Source organism: Psammomys obesus, unplaced genomic scaffold (genome assembly GCF_907164565.1).
Source record: "Psammomys obesus unplaced genomic scaffold, mPsaObe1.curated_primary_1811, whole genome shotgun sequence".
Lineage (NCBI taxonomy): Eukaryota > Metazoa > Chordata > Mammalia > Rodentia > Muridae > Psammomys > Psammomys obesus.
The window spans coordinates 47,600,771-47,620,296 of NW_026585504.1; the positions used below are offsets into that span (position 1 = coordinate 47,600,771).

The 19,526-nt window shown below is 41.4% G+C and overlaps 1 protein-coding gene across 1 annotated transcript in view; it reads right to left on the reverse strand.

The window, feature by feature from the left end:
* The window catches only part of Phlpp1 (PH domain and leucine rich repeat protein phosphatase 1), a 217,321-nt gene that overhangs the window by 114,775 nt on the left and 83,020 nt on the right, over window positions 1-19,526 (reverse strand). Inside the window, exon 3 of the mRNA XM_055603063.1 lies at window positions 4,336-4,532. Coding sequence (XP_055459038.1) covers window positions 4,336-4,532 — 197 coding nt within the window. The remainder of the gene's footprint in view (window positions 1-4,335; window positions 4,533-19,526) is intronic.

The following is a 19,526-nucleotide window of genomic DNA, read 5'->3' on the forward strand; positions in this document are numbered from 1 at the left end:
CTCCACATAAGGCCAAATGTCCCTGAGCTCAGAAGTTCTCTTGTAAACAATAATTTCTGCCTTAAAAAAAATATTCACCAGGAGGCATATCACTCTAAGATTATGTCAACAATACTATGGTAACAACAAAAATCTGGAAGCAACCCAAATGTTCATCAGTAAAAAAATTACTTTTAAAATTATGGTAACTGTGAAATATTTACAGATTAGAACATTCAGAAATGAAAACTACGGAAACATGAAATATATACAATGAAAAATCTTTACCTCAAAAGAATGTCCATCATCCTCCTAATCAGGCTGTTCCAGTATTTACTGGGCATTGTGCTAAGTGATGTTTGCTATCTGCTTCTGTCTATCATCTGCCTATGAACCTGGTACTTATTCTTTTATTTTCATTTGCTATATACCCAATAAACTCACTCATTTAAACCTGAAGGTATGGCCATCGATAATTCTCTGTATTGTCCAAAATAAAAGGTAGACATTTATTTCATTTATTATTCATTTTTATTTAAATACGTATTAAAGCCTTACTTAAATATATTTTCTAAAAATCTGGTTTGTTTTTTTTTAGAATTGTATGTGTGGTTTTTTGTTTTTTTTTTAATTTTTTATTAATTACACTTTATTCATTTTGTATCCCCCCATAAGCCCCTCCCTCCTCCCCTCCCGATCCCACCCTCCCTCCCCTTTCTGCATGCATGCCACTCCCCAAGTCCACTGATAGGGGAGGTTCTCCTCTCCTTCCTTCTGATCTTAGTCTATCAGGTCTCATCAGGAGTGGCTGCATTGTCCTCTACTGTGGCCTGGTAAGGCTGCTCCCCCCTCAGGGGGAAGTGATCAACGAGCAGGCCAATCAGATTATGTCAGAGGCAGTCCCTCTTCCCATTACTATGTAACCCACTTGGACACTGAACTGCCATGGGCTACATCTGTGCAGAGGTTCTAGGTTATCTCCACGAATAGTCCTTGGTTGGAGTATGAGTCTCTGGGAAGTTCCCTGTGTTCAAATTATCTTGTTCTGTTGCTCTGCTTGTGGAGTTCCCGTCCCCTCCAGCTCTTACTATTTCCCACTTCTTACATAAAATTCCATTCACTCTGCCCATCAGTTGGCCATCAGGCTCAGCATCTGCTTTGACAGTCTATATTGCAGAGGCTTTCAGAGGCCCTCTGTGGCAGGTTCCAAGGTTGTTTCCTGTTTTCTTCTGGCAAAAATCTGTTTAACTCTAAACAGCAAATTTAGCATGACTACATAATGAATAAAAATGTATCTGAAAAGTATTTTTCAACATTTTAAGAGTGATTTAATTAATGAGACCCTGATATGATTGCAGACAGAAGCCTACCAGAGTTGTCCTCTTAGAGGCTCCACCAAGCAATAGTTCGAAACAGATGCTGAGACCCACAGCCAAGCACTGGGCAAAGCATAGGGAATCTACTGGAAAAGAAGGGGGAAGGATAAATGGAAAAAGAAGTGACAAAAGCTCCACAAGAAGACTATCAGAGCCAACCAAGCAGGGCCCAATGGAGTCTGAAGCACCACTAAGGACAGTGCATGGTGTGGAGCTAGATCCTCTCTCTACTTCTAAGTGGCCAGTGGCACCTTAGGCTTCGTGGGGGCCCACCAGTTAGGGGAGTGGGGGATAGCTCTGACATGGACTACATTGCCTGCTTTTTGATCACTTCTCCCTGATGGGACTTCCCTAGCAGGCCACAGAGAGGAAGACAAACTCAGTCCTCAAGTGAATAGATGAGCTGGGGTGTCTAGGTAGGGGACTCCCCTATTTGAAGGAACAGAAGATGGGGGATGCAGGAGGGAGGGTGGGACTGGGAGGAAAGGTAGGGGCTATGACCAAGATATAATCTGAATAAAAAAAGAAAAGAAAGATTGCTTTAACTTTTTATAAAATTACACTTATATTTGTGTGTCTGTGTGTACAAGGGCCAAGGTTCATATGAAGGTCAGAGGACAACTTGCAAGAGTCAGTTCTGTCTTTCTACCATGTGGGTTCCAGGGATCTAATGCAGGTCATCAGGATTGGCAAGTTCTCTCCCCATGGAGACAACTTACTGGTAAACTTTCTTTAACAATGAAGCCACTTGTTATTTGAAAATTGTAAACTAATCATGTTTTGCTGATGTGGAAAACTGACACCACAGCAATTGCCATAGGACTATGACCAACCCATCCCATACTTCATGTCTAGCTCTTCCACATATAAACTAAAAAGAAAAGTGGGGGAAGGCTCATGCATTCAATCTGTTTTCCCTTTACCAACTGGAACAGAATGACAAAAAGAAATAAACACACATGAAGGAAAGCTCAAATTACAAAAAGTGAATTATTGTCTCCTAACTGGGTCAACAGGTTTTAAAGACTCAGTTTTTCAACAAGCTCCATTATTTTAAAACAGTGCAAAGCAGGTTTGACAAGATCTACTTGTAAAAAGCGGAAGCTATTAACTTTCAATTCACTCAATAGTAGAAGCCCATCCAATAACAGGCCTGGGAAACAGGATGAGTCTCTGAATGGCAATGCTAATTATAGCTGGATTTTTCTGACCTTACCTGAACATTCCACATGCTTTTTCTCCTCTCTGAGAATAATAATCTTGCTCCCACTGTATATGTCAAAAGATTTTTCATCCTTCAAGTTCTATTACTGTTACATCTTTCATTACAAAATTCTCTCTTCCCTAGAGAATGCTGCCCTTTTACTAACCTCACACCGTGCTCTTGCTCTCTAGCTCTCTTACCGCTTTAATGCAGATGATGATGTATCCAGCCTGCATCTCCTGATATGGCATCAGAAGCTGTTCAAAGTTGGTGACTCCCATTTCCTAATATCAAACACAGTGTCTTCCCCCACAAAAGACATTTAATAATGCCACATATATTTACACGTGCAAATACCCAGCATCATAAAGAGACAGACTTTAGGTCTAACAGCAGCAAACATTAATAATGTTTGTATTTTAAAATAATCATCCATGACGGCAACATGAACAACAAAACTTTCAGTAATCCATGAAGTCAAAATGTTAAATAATAAGCTGCACTCGATAGGCTGTGGATGTGCTCACTTGGTAGAATGCTTGCCCAGCATATGCCAAGCCTGGGTTCAATCTCCATACCACATGAAACTGAAACTGGGTGTGATGGCACACACTTGTAACCCCACACCTGTGAACCCAGGCAGGAGTGTCAGGAGTTCAAGGTCATCCTTGACTGCACTCACCAATCCTTAATGCTCAGACAAAGGCTAATAAGCAATGGTTTCAAAATGGAAGAGTGAATAGATCTAAATCTACCTCCAGTCTGGCTGAAAACCCATTGTGAAAGGCTTCATAGCCGTCCTAGGACTAGGGTACACCAGTAGAGCAGAGAGCAACTAGCACAGGGCACTCACAAGGACAAACCATACTACAAAGCTGCTGAGCATCAAAGCCTCTTATCACTATGCAGATCCAGCCTTACCTTCAATTCTGACTCTTAGAATAGAACAGACATTTGTCAACTTAAGTTTATATTTTTAGCCTAATTAAAAATACTTATTTTTAATTATTTTTTTCTCTAATTGCATTCTCCACCTCCTACCTCCTTTTTCATATAAGAAGGGGGGGGGGATGCTTGTTTCATATGTCCCCAATTCCAGCAAACCCATTTCTTATCTAAATCTTTCCTCTTTAATAAATTACATCATGTGAAAGCCAGCAAATATTGACATGTGATTATAGTGATGCCACCTAATTCAACAGAGAATTTAATACTTATAAATAAACCAGCAGAGAATTTAATATGTCCACAAAAAAATGGTTCTATTATATTAGCAATGGGCATAAACTAGTCAAAATGCCCAAAGAAAAGCCACCAATAATGTTGGAAATATCTGTCAAGTGTATAAGTAGCACTTCCAGTTCAAATGTATAGCTAGCCATAGTAATAAACTAAAGATGCCAATCCCGCTAAGTCATTACACACAAACAAGCAGAAGGTAACGGAAATCTAGTCACACTTGTGCATTCCTACACTCAGACTTGGGCATGGTATCCTGTACTATGAGTACATGCTCAGCAGAACAAAGGATGCCTAATTATAACGAATTCATCATCTATACTCTAAAACAGAACAATGACATTCTGCTGATCCACTTTCTCTTGTGATCCAACGGCACTGCTATTTTTACAGATCCAGTAAACAATGCCCGCCAGTGGAGCACATCAGAAAGTGAGGCTTCAGACAAGTCAAATCCATCTCCCTCATGTTACACAGACGGCTGGAAGGTCCTTACTAATGCTAGAGTACTCTTCAGCATTCTTGCTTCACACTTACTTTCCCACCAATTAGTGGTAGAACATGCATCTTCCCACTCAAGCTGTCTTTCACAGATGATACTATCAAGCACGTCCCACACAGGATAACCTGGCGTCTTGTCCACCGATTCACTGGCAACTGCATTTTGCCTTTTCGGACATTGTACATTCCTGAGAGCTGAATCCGTTCCGAACTCCCAGTGCTCTGAGGTTTTCCTAAAACAAACACAAGCAAACATGTCACACGTTAGTCCTTAAAATAATCTTTCCCCCTCGGCTATAAACTAGATAATCAGGAAGCAATAGTTATGGGGGCACTAATATAACTAAAGGAACATATAGTCACAGGCATTGTGGAATTATGATAATAAAACAACCCTAATTGTTCCCCATATGTATTTTAATATCAAGTGAAGAACAATTTTTTTTCTTAAAACACACAAAAAAAAGACTGTTTTAGCCTCTTTTTTATTATCTATTTCTTTATAATTTAGTGTATATTTAAGGAGATGGATAGAGGATTTTTCTGGGTGGCTAGTCACTAGTACACTAAGAAGATAATATTATGGGTCAAGAAAGAAAAGAAACATTCAGCATCTCTTAAGTCTTACTGGGATTAACTGCTGGTTTTCTCTCCACACTCATCCAATGCCTATTTACTAAAAGTGAGAGGTAAAAGTGATTGTTCTGATAGGAACACACTACAAGACTGTGGTGAGGTGAAGCTGAGGACCGCAACATCTGTGATTTGTGGAGAGAGGCAGAGAACAGCACCTTGGGAGCCTCAGGGAGAGGCTTCAGGAATTCTGAAGATGGAAGTGAACACAGCACCACTGCGTTCAGGCAAGTCCTATCAACACAATACAAAAGCTCTACTCTGATTTTACACGATGCTTGATGGAACTATAGAAATATCAACCAATGTCAGATGCTTAATACACCAGAAAGAAATAAGAGACAGATGTCCTGCAGTGGGACCCAAATGAGAAATGACGTATTTGGAAGGCTAGCCACTGAGGACTGGAGGGGGAGAAGCCCGAGAGATGTTATATTATTAAAAATTAACAAACAGTCGCCAGGCCAGCAATGTGGCCCACGGGTAACGGTGCTCGCCACCTGATGATGCAAGCCTGCCGACCTGAGCTTGATCCCTAGGACCATGGCAGAAGGAGAGAACAACTCCCAGAAAAGCTGTCCTCTGGCCTTTACATGCACACACTCCATGGCAACACACACAATAAATAATGAGACTTGAAAGTTTAAAGGAACGGCAACAAAAGACCCCCAGGGTTGACAGATGCCTAATGCTCGTCAAACATGGAGCAAAAAGCGCCAACACCACTTAAAACAGACTTCAAGTGTTCTCAGAGAGTGTTGAACCCACCCAGTAAACACAGTTGGGCAGAGATGTTATTTTCTAATAAGATAGCATGTTCTCATTTATTTCCTCTTCCAGCATACCAGAATGTTTTGTAAAATGACTACTGCATCATTCAATTTTATGGTAGCTGGGCGAGGATGAAATGCAATGGTACAGCTATTAGAGCCAGTGCCTAGACAAAACCCATCCTTCCCAAGGTCCCCACAGAAAGGGGTCTGTGTTGTTCATCAGTACCAATCATCCCACAGCAAGTAAGGAGCCAGGGACTGTTCATAACACACAGAAATTGCCACTATTGCTATCCTGTTATGCACACGCTCATTTGTGCCAAGAAAGAAGAATGCCTGATGTCCTACTCTGCTTTTTTTTTTTTTTTTTTTTGGTGATAAACACCAGGACCAAAAGTAACTTGGGGGGAGTTTACTTCAGCTCACAGGTCACAGCCCTCACTGAAAAGGCAGGAACTCAAGGCAGACACACAGAGGAAGGAGCTGAAGTAGAGGCTATGGATGAGTGCTGCTTACTGGCTTGCTCTCTGGCTGCTGTATTCAGCGTGCTTTCTCATATAGCCTAGGACCACCAGACATAGTACTGCCCACAGTGGGCAGAACCCTCTGTCCATCAGCAGCCAAAAGAATGTTGGCCACAGACATGCTCCAGACCAACCTGATAGAGGCAAGTCCTCAATTTTTAGTTCCCTCTCCCCAAGTATGTCAAGCTGACATCCAATATCAGCTACCAAGTGAGTCCCGTTCAAGACTTCCTGTATGGGACATATTCTCTTTCATAGAGGAGACAGTAGGGAGCAGATAAGATTCTAAGAAAAATTAAAATGGACTAAAATAGTACGCTGCAATGGAATCCCAAAGCCCCATTTCTCCAACAAAGGATCTGATTCAAACACACCCACACCTTCACACACATGTGTGAATACAAAGAAGCAGGTATTTTATTTCACTACATCAGAGAAGCTTCAAGGACACTTGGAGCCTATCACGTTTATTCAGATTTGCAAATAACTCTAAAAGAGACTAAGAAGGGAAAATAAAACAAAAACCAGGGTATATAAAGGAGAGCCTTTCAATTCTCCAAATCCAAATACCTCCTAGAAACAGCCCACAGCAAACCAGCAGACACACTGATTAGGCCTTTAATTAGAATGGACATATCAACAATGATTGATCTTTTATTTTCTAGTCAGGAAAGTTTCCCAAGAGTTCCACAGTCAAGGAGCACAAGGGCAAGACAGGTTTGTTCTAGGAAAACACTAAGATCTCACTCTGAATCAAACCCCACCCCCACCTCTAGTTGCTTCTCTTCCTGGGTGTTCCACATCAGTCACACCCTCAGACCTGGCTGAGTACCAGCTGCACTCTGGGGAATATGGAGGTGACTGAGGTTAATATACACCTGGACAATCACATGGGCACACCCTCTTTTGTGTCAGACTTCCTTATTTTCAGACATTGGAATTATTTTAACTCACTGGCAAGTCACAAAATTTTCACTTTAAAATTATTCCGATTGCCACTGCTCTAAGCAATAACGACACACTGAAAAACGATGTTCTCTGCCAATTTAAAGCAGTCAATGCGTAAAGACAGGGCTGTGGAGATGCTGCTCCAACTCCTTGCAAGATATTCTCACAATTCAGGGGGATATGCTCTGAAAGCAAACATGTCAAGCTGAAACAGAGATAAGACAACAGATATTTAAAAACATGTGCACACACACTCTCTCTTTTACCTACTCACATGGCCCGTGGCAGAACCAGTGATCTAGAGCCAGCAAGATGGTTCTGCAGGCAAAGGGGCTTGCCCCTCTAAGCCTAAAGTTCTAAATCCAATCCCTGGGACTCACATGGTAGGACAGAAAACTCCCACAAACTGTCCTCGAGTCCTGCTGCACATACGTGCATGCATACATATAGTAAATGTAATGTTCTTTAATGGTGATCTATACTAACCCCCAAGACACTGTTCCATGAAGGGGATAAAGCCCCTTGTAGGAAATTATATCATGATTTGGAGGATGTGCTTTTGAATGACTTACTGAACACTCTTCTCCTACATCACAAAGACAGTTTTTTTTTAACTTATTTCTTATAGTACAATTGCTGGCTTGGTAGTGGTATGAAATGTCCATCACAGGCCCATGCAGGAAAGCCAGTAAGTATGCATGTGTACATGGCGCACACCCTCCAGTAGCGGTCCCCCCCTGGCTTATCCCTGCAAACAGGCTCCACAGCCTAGTGCTCCAGGTGTTGCCACACATGACTGTGACCATGCCAAAGCCCACCAGGAGGAGTCATTGCCAAGGTCTCCACAGCACGCCGGCCCTTAAGCATGTCAGCCATCATTTCCAGTGACTCGCTCATGGCTACCCACAACTGTTATCAGTGACGCTGAGGAAGTGGCCAGTACCCTGGGGACACTGTACCCCATCTCAGGTCTCCCCTAGGCTGACCCTGGCTGCTAGTCGGCCAGCTTCTTTTTCAGGAAGTCTACCTCCCATTCGTGGCCATAGTGTTGGAGTCTCCTGAGCAGAATCCACCCCTCACCCTCACTCCCCCACCCCCAGGCCTCCAGAAGCCTGATCATCTGGAACCTGGCTCCTGAAACAGTGAAGAAAAGCTGGTCACCCATCCTGGCCAGGCCAACACCAGGGCCCCTGTCCTGACCTGGCAGAATCACCAGCCCACCCAAGTTTAAGTCATGCTAAGCCAAAGCCCTTGCCCCTCCCATTCCATCCTGTAAACTAGGAAGGCTACAGCAAGCAATAGACAACAGGAGGAGCTGGAGAGAGCCCTGTCTTGGTTCACAGCACTGAGCTTTCCTGACCCCAAAACTGCCTTGCACCAAACAGAACATAAAACTCCCAACAGCCATCCTAACAGAAAAGTCCACATAAGCAAGACCTACGCAAAATCCTAGGGGTAGTAAGAAAATCTTCCCTGTACTACACAGCTTGAAGCTGCACATCTCAGGATGTGGTCATGCCTAAGAATCACTTGGCCTTCAGTCAACTGTAACAGACATACCATTTTGGAATCCTGTTAGTCAAAGACAAAATGCCGCTTTCAGCATCACCACCAAAACTGTGGTTTTATGGCAATAAATCTAAACACTTTAATACATCTGCAACTCCTGCAAAGTAAGATTTTCCTCAACAGATGTATTCTTCATACTCATGAACTTCAATTTTGTACTCACTACAAACCAGCTACTTAATTTTTCAATACCACATAAACACACTTGAAAAACAACATGAAAGAAAGCTATGGAGTCTAGGAGTAAATGTTTTTAAATGTATAGAAGGTTAGAGAAATGGCACAATGGTTTAAGAGCACTTGGAACCCAGAGGACCTGGGTTCCATTCCCAGCAAAAGGCTCACAACTGCCCGAAATTCCAGTTCTAAGGGAATTCAACACCATCTCTGGGCCTCTTTGGACACTCCTGCATGCATGTAGCATGTACATCAAACACACAAACACACAGTCACACACACACAAATTATATGGTATATATAATATTCAAAGAGTAAATATGCATAAGCATCAAATCTGACAGAGAAATGCAACTGGATTTATGTGACCAACCTCAAGAAAATAAAAGATGATACTAAAAAGGGCAAGAGTCTATCAAATTTCCTCAAATTACATTCTAAACATTTTAAAATTTTGTTATAAACAGTACATTTCTTTGAGAGAATTTTAATATCTTTTGTACCCTTCACTTCCAGTGCTCTTCACTCCTTTATACAGATCCAGCCCCTGTGAGATTATTTTCATTCTGACTCAGTATCTTAGCCTTTTCTTGTGGGGCAGATCTGGTAATAATAAAGTCTGTCTGCCTTTGTGTCTAGGAAAGTCTTCATTTCCTTTGTTTTTAGTAACATCTCACTGCATGGAGAATTCTTTTCTTCAGAATTCTCAAGATGCCTGTCCAGCCACTGCTAATGAAGTAAGAAGTGTGCTGCCATTTCACATATCGGCGTAGCGGACGGCACACACTGCCTTGCTGCATCCTACAGATGTTCTCTTTGCTGCTGCTTTTAAGCAATTTGTTTTTTCTCTTTAACACATGGTAAAGGGGGGGGGGGCATACTCATGGGAGCCAGAAGACAATCCTAGGTGTGAGAATCTCTGTCCACACTTTAGTGATGGGTTTCCCCTGCCTCTGCTTTCCTAGGCTGGGAATATGGGTGCATGACACCACAGCAGGTATTTTTTAATGTGAGTGCAGGGAGTCAAGGCAAGCACTTCCCCAGTGCCCTGAAACTTGATGGTCGATATATTCCTTATATTCAAGGCTTGGAGCTTATGGTCAAACTGAGAATTTTGCCAGTAACTCCTACTTTGAATACTTTCTCTTAAGGGTTTCCAACTGTACATATACAAAGTGCTTGAAATTATAACTCACTGAAATTCTATTTGCTCTCCTTATTGGTTGTGCCAACCACTGTATCTTCAGGTTTACTAATCTCTTGTTCTGTGTTTAAATGTTTTTGTTTTTTTTTAATCTTCACCAAACCTACATCTGACAGAGGGCTAATATCCAGAATATATAAAGATCTCAAGAAATTAAACACCAACAAATGAAATAATCCAATTTTAAAATAGGGTACAGAGCTAAACAGAGAATTCTCAACAGAAGAATATCGAATGGCAGAGAAACACTTAAAGAAATGCTCAACATCCTCAGTCATCAGGGAAATGCAAATCAAAATGACTCTGAGAGTCCATCTCATACCCATCAGAATGGCTAAGATCACTCAAGTGACAACACATGCTGGAGAGGATGTGGAGAAAGGAAAATTCTCCTCCATTGCTGGTGGGAATGTAAACTTGTACAACCATTTTGGAAATCAATCCGGCACTTTCTCAGAAAATTAGGAATAGTGCTACCTCAAGGCACAGCTATACCATTCTTGGGCATATATCCAAAAGAGGTTCAACCATACAACAAGGACATTTTGCTCAACTATGTTAATAGCAGCTTTATTCGTAATAGCCAGAATCTGGAAACAACCTAGACGTCCCTCAGTTGAAGAATGGATACAGAAATTGTGGTACATTTACACAATGGAATACTACTCAGCAATTAAAAACAAGGAAATCATGAATTTGCAGGCAAATGGATGGAACTGGAAAAGATCATCCTGAGTGAGGTAACCCAGAAACAGAAAGACATGCATGGTATGTACTCACTCATAAGTGATTATTAGACATATAATATAGGATAAACATTCTAAAATATACAGACCAAAAGAATTTAAACAACAAAGAGGATCCTGGGGAAGGGGCTTAGTCCTCATTCAGAAGGAAAAAAGGATAGACACCAGAAGCAGAAGAGAGAGAGCCTCCCACAGATCTCCTCTAAAAGACTCCACCCAGCAGGGATTGCAGCAGACACCATGACTCTTTTGGACAGAGCACAGGTAGTCTTATGGAAGAAGAAGGATATAAAAGTATACAAGGGGAAAGAGGCCCCACAAGGAGACCAACAAAGCCAGAAAAACTGGGCCCAGGGGGCCCTACAGAGACTGATGTATCAACCAAAGACCATGCATAAAGAGAATATACACCCCCTGCCCAGGTGTAGCCCATAGACAGCTCAGTCTCTAAGTCAGTTCCCTAGTAAGGGGAAAAGAGACAGTCTCTGACATGAACTCGGTTGCCTGCTCCTTGATCACTTCTCCATGGTGGGGCGACCTAGGCAGCCCACAGAGGAAGAAGAAGAGGAACAATAATAATTTCTAGTATATGTGCCATCTCTAGAAGCTCAATGTGGGTACATGCACACAGAAAAGTATCTTCCGCATCTCCCGGCATGCTATTGCTTCACCTTCAAGAGCATACAAATAAGAAGTACAGGAGCAGCTTATATGTCCTTGCAGTTAACTCTGTCACTCACACTGCTACTGTCAGTTTAGTTAGCTGTTTTCAATATGGGTCTTTTTGTTCACATCACTGATTATTTTTGTTTGAATACCATTCACCATGAATTCTACCTCGGTGGGTGCTAATTTGTGTTTCCACAAATAATACAGAACTCCTCTAGGGCAGTTATTTGGAGGCAATTTGTTTATTGTAAATTTATTTGCAGGACAACAGTCTTGCGCCAATGATAATGTTAGCAAACAATGCCCTGATGGGTCTTCCACGCTGGCTAGAAGGAACTGGCCTTAGTCCTGGGCTGCATGAGGGTCAAACCTTACCTCTGCCATGCTGCTCAGTTTTCCCAGCCATGCATACTTTCCTCACAGGCATGCTCTGATTAGTACTCACTATGGATTTTTGCAGATTTCTAGAACTTTACCTCCCTGAGCTCCTCTTTCCTCTCTACCACCAAAGTCTAGTGTATGCAGGCTACTTCCTGAAACAACAGGACTGTGAGTTTGTGGTCAATGAAATTTCTCTACTAAGTACTTCCTAGAGCCTTTGTTGTTGTTTTATTTACTTGTGTACACTGTGTGTGCTGTGAGACTTGCAGAAGTCAGTTCTTTCCTTCTACCACCTGCGTCCTAAGGCTCAACCTGAGGTCATTAGACTTGGCAGCCAGCGCCTTTCCCTACTGAGACAGAGGCTGGAGAGATAGCTAAATGGATAAGAGTGAGAACTGCTCTTGCAGAAGACTTGAGTTTCATACTAAAACCCATGTCAGGCATCTCCCAACTGCCTGTAGCTCCAGATCCAAGGGATCTGACTCCCTCTTCTGCAGGCTTCCCTCCAGGACACCTACACACAAGTGCATAGACTCACACAGACACACAAACATATCCACATTTTTTTAAAGTGTATATTTACAAATTCTTTTACATTCTTCCTCCAAAAGCTGTTGCCTCCTTCCATTCCTGTTCTATGTGGCTTGCTTCTTAATAAAGAAAATGACAGAAGGAACAGTAGCAGCTTGCAACCTCCAAAAAGTAGGTCATAAAAGACACTGGACTTGGATACTACTCACTCTCTCTAGGATTATATAGAGATAAAACCATTTGGTGGAAGCCTGCTGCTTTGTCATGAGGGCAGTCGGCAAGGAACTGAGGCCTGGAACCACATGCCCTGTAAGCATGGCCTAACACACACAGATGTCCATCCCAAAACACTGCAGTCCCTGGGACATGACTGTGAACTTTGACAGAACCTAAGCCAGAACATTCAGCAAGCTCACACCCCAGCTCCCAACTCAGAGAAACTATTAAAAAAATAAAGGCTTCAAAATATGAGCCACTGAAATTGAGGACACTGACTAGTATAAACTTACTATGTTGTTTTACTTTGTATAAATTAGTAAACCTGGAAATAGTAAAAAGAGAGAAAGCAAGTTAGAATAGCACATTAAGCTGTCAAAACAATTTCCAAATGTTATGAGGCTTCGTGTCAAAGCTGAACCAAAAACCGAAGAATATCTGAAGACTGTGCAGTTAATGGAGAAATCCAATATGGCCCCAGAATGAGTGACATCACTCAGTGCTCTCACTTCCACTGCGCTATCTTTTGAGCTTAAACACTGATAAACTATGAAGTGTGTTCTTATTGGACTCAAATCCCTAAATCCATTTTGACTAGCTCCAGTGATAGAAAGAATGAATCTAATCACTTGTCTAGGGCCATTTCAAGAGCCAGCAAATAGACTAAAATGACCCTGTAAGAGCCCTAAACCACATCTGGTAATTTTGTCTCTGAACAAAGGTAATGTCACAATGAAAAGCCCTGGCAGAAGCTCTAAAACAGACTGAAGTCTGGTTGCTCTTAGCTAATGAAAATGACAACCAGCCACTAACTAGATTGAGGGAGGGTTACTTTATCCCCCATATCAAAATGCATTAAGTCAGCTGCCCAGTAATTCCTGCTTCTTCCTGATAGCTACTCAATTTGATTAGGGCTTTTTATAGCACTCAAACTGCTACAGACTCTTTTTTTTTTTCTTTATTAATTACACTTTATTCACTTTGTATCCCCCCTGTGGTTCCCTCCCTCCTCCCATTCCAATCCGTCCCTTCCTCCACCCTCTGCATGCATGCCCCTCCCCAAGTCTACTGATAGGGGAGGACTTCTTTTCCTAACTTCTGATCCTAGTCAATTAGGTCTCATTAGGAGTGGCTGCATTGTCTTCTTCTGTGGCCTGGTAATGCTGCTTCCCTCTCAGGGGAAGGTAATTAAAGAGTGGGCCAATCAGTTCATGTCAGAGACAGTCCCTGGTCCTATTACTATGGAACCCACTTGGATACTGAACTGCCATGGGCTACATCTGTACAGGGGTCTTAGGTTCTCTCCATGCATAGTCCTTGGTTGGAGTATCAGTCTCAGGAAAGACCCCTGTGCTCAGATTTTTTTTTGGTTCTGTTGCTCTCCTTGTGGAGTTCCTGTACTGTCCAGATCTTACTGTTTCCCACTTCTTTCCTAAGATTCCCTGCACTCTGCCCAAAGGTTGCCCATAAGTCTCAGCATCTGCATTGATAGACTACAGGGCAGAACCTTTCAGAGATCCTCTGTGTCAGCTCCTAACTTGTTCCTTCTTTTCTCCTTCTTCTGATGTCCATCCTCTTTGCCTTTCTGGATAGGGATTGAGCATTTTAGCAAGAGTCCTCCCTCTTGATTAGTTTCTTTAGGTGTACAGATTTTAATAGGATTATCCTATATTATATGTCTATATGAGTGAGTATATACTGTGTGTATCTTTCTGCTTCTGGGATAGCTCACTCAGGATGATCTTTTCCAGATCCCACCATTTACCTGCAAATTTCATGATTTCCTTGTTTTTTATTGCTGAGTAATATTCTATTGTGTAAAAGTACCACAATTTCTGTATCCATTCCTCTGTTGATGGACATCTGGGTTGTTTCCAGCTTCTGGCTATTACAAATAAGGCTGCTACAAACATGGTTGAGCAAATGTCCTTATTGTGTACTTGAGATTCTTTTGGGTATAGGCCTAGGAGTGGTACAGCTGGATCTTGAGGAAGCACTATTCCTAGTTGTCTGAGAAAGCGCCAGATTGATTTCCAGAGTGGTTGTACAAGTTTACATTCCCACCAGCAGTGGAGGAGGGTTGCCCTTTCTCCACAACCTCTCCAAAATGTCTTATCTCTTGAATTTTTGATCTTAGCCATTCTGATGGGTGTAAGGTAAATCTTAGGGTCGTTTTGATTTGCATTTCCCTGATGGCTAATGAAGTTGAGCATTTCTTTAAGTGTTTCTCTGCCATTCGATATTCATCTATTAAGAATTCTCTGTTTAGCTCTGTACTCCCATTTTTTAATTGGATTACTTGATTTGTTGCTGTTTAACTTCTTTAGTTCTTTATATATACTGGATATTAGTCCTCTGTCAGATATAGGGTTGGTGAAGATCCTTTCCCAATCTGTAGCAGTTGTTTTGTTTTGATGACAGTGTCCTTTGCTTTACAGAAGCTTTTCAGTTTCATGAGGTCCCATTTATTGATTGTTGCTCTTAGAGCCTGTGCTGTTGGTGTTCTGTTCAGGAAGTTGTCTCCTGTGCCAATGAGATCAAGGCTCTTCCCCACTTTTTCTTCTAAGCAGTTTAGTGTGTCTGGTTTTATGTTGAGGTCTTTAATCCACTTGGACTTTAGTTTTGTGCAGGGTGATAAGTATGGATCTATTTGCATTTTTCTACATGTAGATATCCAGTTAGACCAGCACCATTTGTTGAAGATGCTGTCTTTTTTCCATTGAATGGTTTTGGCCTCTTTGTCAAAAATCAGGTGTGTGGATGTATGTCAGGGTCTTCTATTTGATTCCATTGATCCACCAGTCTGTTTCTATGCCAGTACCATGCAGTTTTTAGTATTGTTGCTCTTTAGTACAGCTTGAGATCAGGGATGGAGATACCTCCTGAAGATCTTTTACTGTAGAGAAATGTTTTAGCAATTCTGGGTTTCTTGTTGTTCCATATAAAGGTGAGAATTTTTCTTTCAAGGTCTGTAAAGAATTGTGTTGGTAATTTGATGGGAATTGCACTGAATCTGTAGATTGCTTTTGGTAAGATGGCCATTTTTACTATATTAATCTTGCCAAGCCATGAGCATGGGAGATCTTTCCGTCTTCTGATATCTTCTTCTAATTCTTTCTTTAGAGACTGGAAGTTTTTTTCATACAAGTCTTTGACTTGCTTGGTTAGGTTCACACCAAGGTACTTTATGTCCTTTGTGGCTATTGTGAAGGGTGTTGATTCCCTAATTTTTTTCTCGGCCCTTTTGTCTTTTGTATACAGGAGGGCTACTGATTTTTTGAGTTAATTTTGTATCCAGCCACTTTGGTGAAGGTGTTAATCAGCTGTAGGAGTTCCCTGGTAGAATTTTGGGGGTCACTCAGGTATACTATCATATCATCTGCAAATAGTGATACTTTGATTTCTTCCTTTCCAATTTGTATCCCCTTGATCTCCTTCAATTGTCTTACTGCTCTAGCAAGGACTTCAAGAACAATGTTGAAGAGATATGGAGAGAGTGGGCAGCCTTGCCTTGTCCCTGATTTCAGTGGGAATTATTTAAGTTTCTCTCCATTGAGTTTGATATTGGCTATAGGCTTCCTGTATATTGCCTTTACTATGTTCAGGTATGTGCCATGTATCCCTGATCTCTCCAAGACTTTAAACATGAATGGATGTTGGATTTTGTCAAATGCCTTTTCGGCATCTAAGGAGATGATCATATGGTTTTTCTCCTTCAGTTTGTTCATGTGGTGGATCACATTGATTGATTTCCATATACTGAACCACCCTTGCATGTCTGGGATGAAGCCTACTTGGTTGTAGTGGATGATATCTTTGATGTGTTCTTTGATTCGGTTTGCAAGTATTTTGTTGAGTATTTTTGCATCAATGTTCATGAGGGAGATTGGCCTGAAATTCTCTTTCTTTGTTGGGTCTTTTTGAGGTTTAGGTACCAAGGTGACTGTGGCTTCAAAGAATGAGTTTGGTAGTGTTCCTTCTGTTTCTATTTTGTGGAATAGTTTGAAGAGAATTGGTGTTAGCTCTTCTTTGAAGGTCTGGTAGAATTCTGCGCTGAAACCATCTGGCCCTGGGCTTTTTTTGCATGGTAGACTTTTGATGACAGCTTCTATTTCCTTAGGGGATATAGGACTATTTAATTGGTTTACCTGGTCTTGATTCAGCTTTGGCATGTAGAATAGGTCAAGAAAATTGTCCATTTCATTTAGATTTTCAAATTTTGTGCCATATAGACTTTGGAAGTAAGACCTAATTATTGTTTAGATTTCTTCAGTGTCTGTGGTTATAGACTTTTAAGCCATGAAAATACTAACAGAGGTTACAATTCATTGTACAAGACTCATTAAGTAATGGCAGAAAATGTGTACTATCCCCTAGTGGCCTTAATGATTCAGTAAACACAGAGCTAAAGTCATTTAAATGTGGAGAGAAAAATCTACCAGAACAAACACTAAAATAAGATACAGCAAAATTAGTTATAAACTTTCAAGTTATAAGATTATTGCTGTAACTGTGTGAGTCAGCATAAATACTGAACAGGAACCAGTTCTAGTAGAAGGCCTCCAACTTTTTAGTATACACCAAAAATCATCTGAAATCCTGCAAATAAAACACAGATTGTAGGGGTTCACCTCCTAGAGTTTTATATTCAACTATTCTGTGTAGGTACCTGAGAATTCACTGAGACTATAGTTTGACACACACCAGCTTCCGGCACAAGGTTGTCAATGGCTCCTCTAACAGAGGCTCTGCAACACAGATGCAAATGGACCATGCTAGGGGAAAGCTTATGTTCCCAGGCACCTTTACCTCTAACCTCTACATATCAAGGAAAATGGTAGTTTAGCTGGTTTTAATAGTCGATGCTCAGGTCTCAATTTATGATCATCTGCTCATTTCCAGGAGCAATAGATGAGTAGCAGTCCTAGTTTGCTTCTTTGTGGCTATAATAAAACCTGACCAAACTCAACTTGGGGAGGAAAGGATTTATTTCACTTATACTCTCATATCATAGTTTACCATGAACTCAGTGGCTGACTCTTTGATCACCTCCCCCTGAGAGGGGAGGAGCCTTACTAGGCCACAGAGGTAGAAAATGCAGCCAGTCCTGATGAAACTTCCTAGGCTAGGGTCAGATGGAAGGGGAGGAGGACCTCCCCTATCAGTGGACTTGGAGAGGGCATGGGAAGAGAAAAGGGAAAGAGGGTGGGACTGGGAGAAAATGCATGAAAGGGCTACACCTGGGATACAAAGTGTATAAACTATAATTAATATAAATAGAAAAAGAAGGAAAGACAAAGAGAGAGAAATAAAGAGATAGAGAAAGAAAAAAAAAGGAAAAGGAAGGAGGAGGAAGGAAGGAAGGAAGGAAGGGAGCCAAGCAGGAACCTGGGGGCAGGAACTGAAGCAGAGACCTGAAGAAAGGCTCTTTAAAGGCTTATTTGACTTCTTTCTTATATAACCCAGGACCCCCTGCCTAGGGGTAGCACTTATCCACAGTGAGCTGTATTGTTGCACATAAATCATGAATGAAGAAAATAACCCAACAAGAAGCTCACGGGCCATCTTTATTGAGTAGTGCCTTAGGTGAGATGCTTTCTCTGAAACAGGTGACTCTAGCTTGTGTCATGTTGACAAAAAACAACCAGCGCAGGAGCTGTCTGATATGACTTCTGCTCTTAACTTCTGACAAAGAAAACACATTTGGAAAGCTTCTCAGCCCAAAGTCTCTACCATCTGCTGTTTCCCATTAATGGCAGTCTAACGTTCCTCATACACAACTTCACACAATACCCTAACAGTCTCTCAGCATCTCCTGAAGTTGTCTTTCTTATTTGAGCCCCCTACTTTCAGTGGCTGGCACCATCAGAAACACCTGCACTAATTCCTGCTGCTGCCACCTCTTATTGTGACAGACAGCAGACCTGTCCAGGTCCTCAGATCACCTGTCTGCAGCCCTCAATGTCTTAAGTTACCTATAATCTATTTTCTGACCAAAACAATCACTCTGGCAGTACTTCCTGATTTTGGTACTTCTGCATAAGGAATGTCACAAAGCACAGGAATGTAAGGGTAGAATGCCATAAATGAGGAGAAGTGACTGAACTTTATGGAGCTGGGAAGCTGAGCAGCAAGCAGGCCTGAGGGTAGGCTTAATTCAAATCTGGACTTCAGAAAAACTACAAAATACTACCTCTTGTGAGGCTTTAGACATCTAAGGAATGACTAATTCTTAAATCAGTGGGGAGGGACCCTATATGCTGCTAAAATTGACATCATGTTCAGCTACTTCCTTCTGATAGAACTGAGTCTCTCAAAGGTAAGGAACAATGCCATGGGTGGAAATCAGGGTGACAAAGCTATACAAGACAATTTCACAGCTCCCTCCACATCAAGGTTTCACTGTGAGATGCTTTTATTAGGAGTGGTACCCCGCCAGGGACACACATGGGTCTAAGCAGATACTAAGATAAAATTCTAGCACCAAGCATAAATGACTTGGAAAATCTCTACCACTGTTCCACTCTCTAAGATACAGTAAAAAACCTGACGATATTTCAGTTTCCTTTCCTGATAGATTTCGGCCATGATGCATTCAGAAAATTACAAGGAACAATTTCTACATAACCGTAATTATATTGTGACCAAAAGGTTACAGCATAATTCAAAACTCTCTCCACAGTGATTCTCTCTAGGAGGTAGGGTTATGGACTTTATCCCCCACATTATATTATATACCAAATAAAAATTTGTCAAAATACATTTTGTTTATTTCAAGGGCAAAAACTGTATTCAATTCCCCTGCTATCTTAGGTAATTTTCTGTTAACTACCATTTTCCCTACAATGTTAATTAG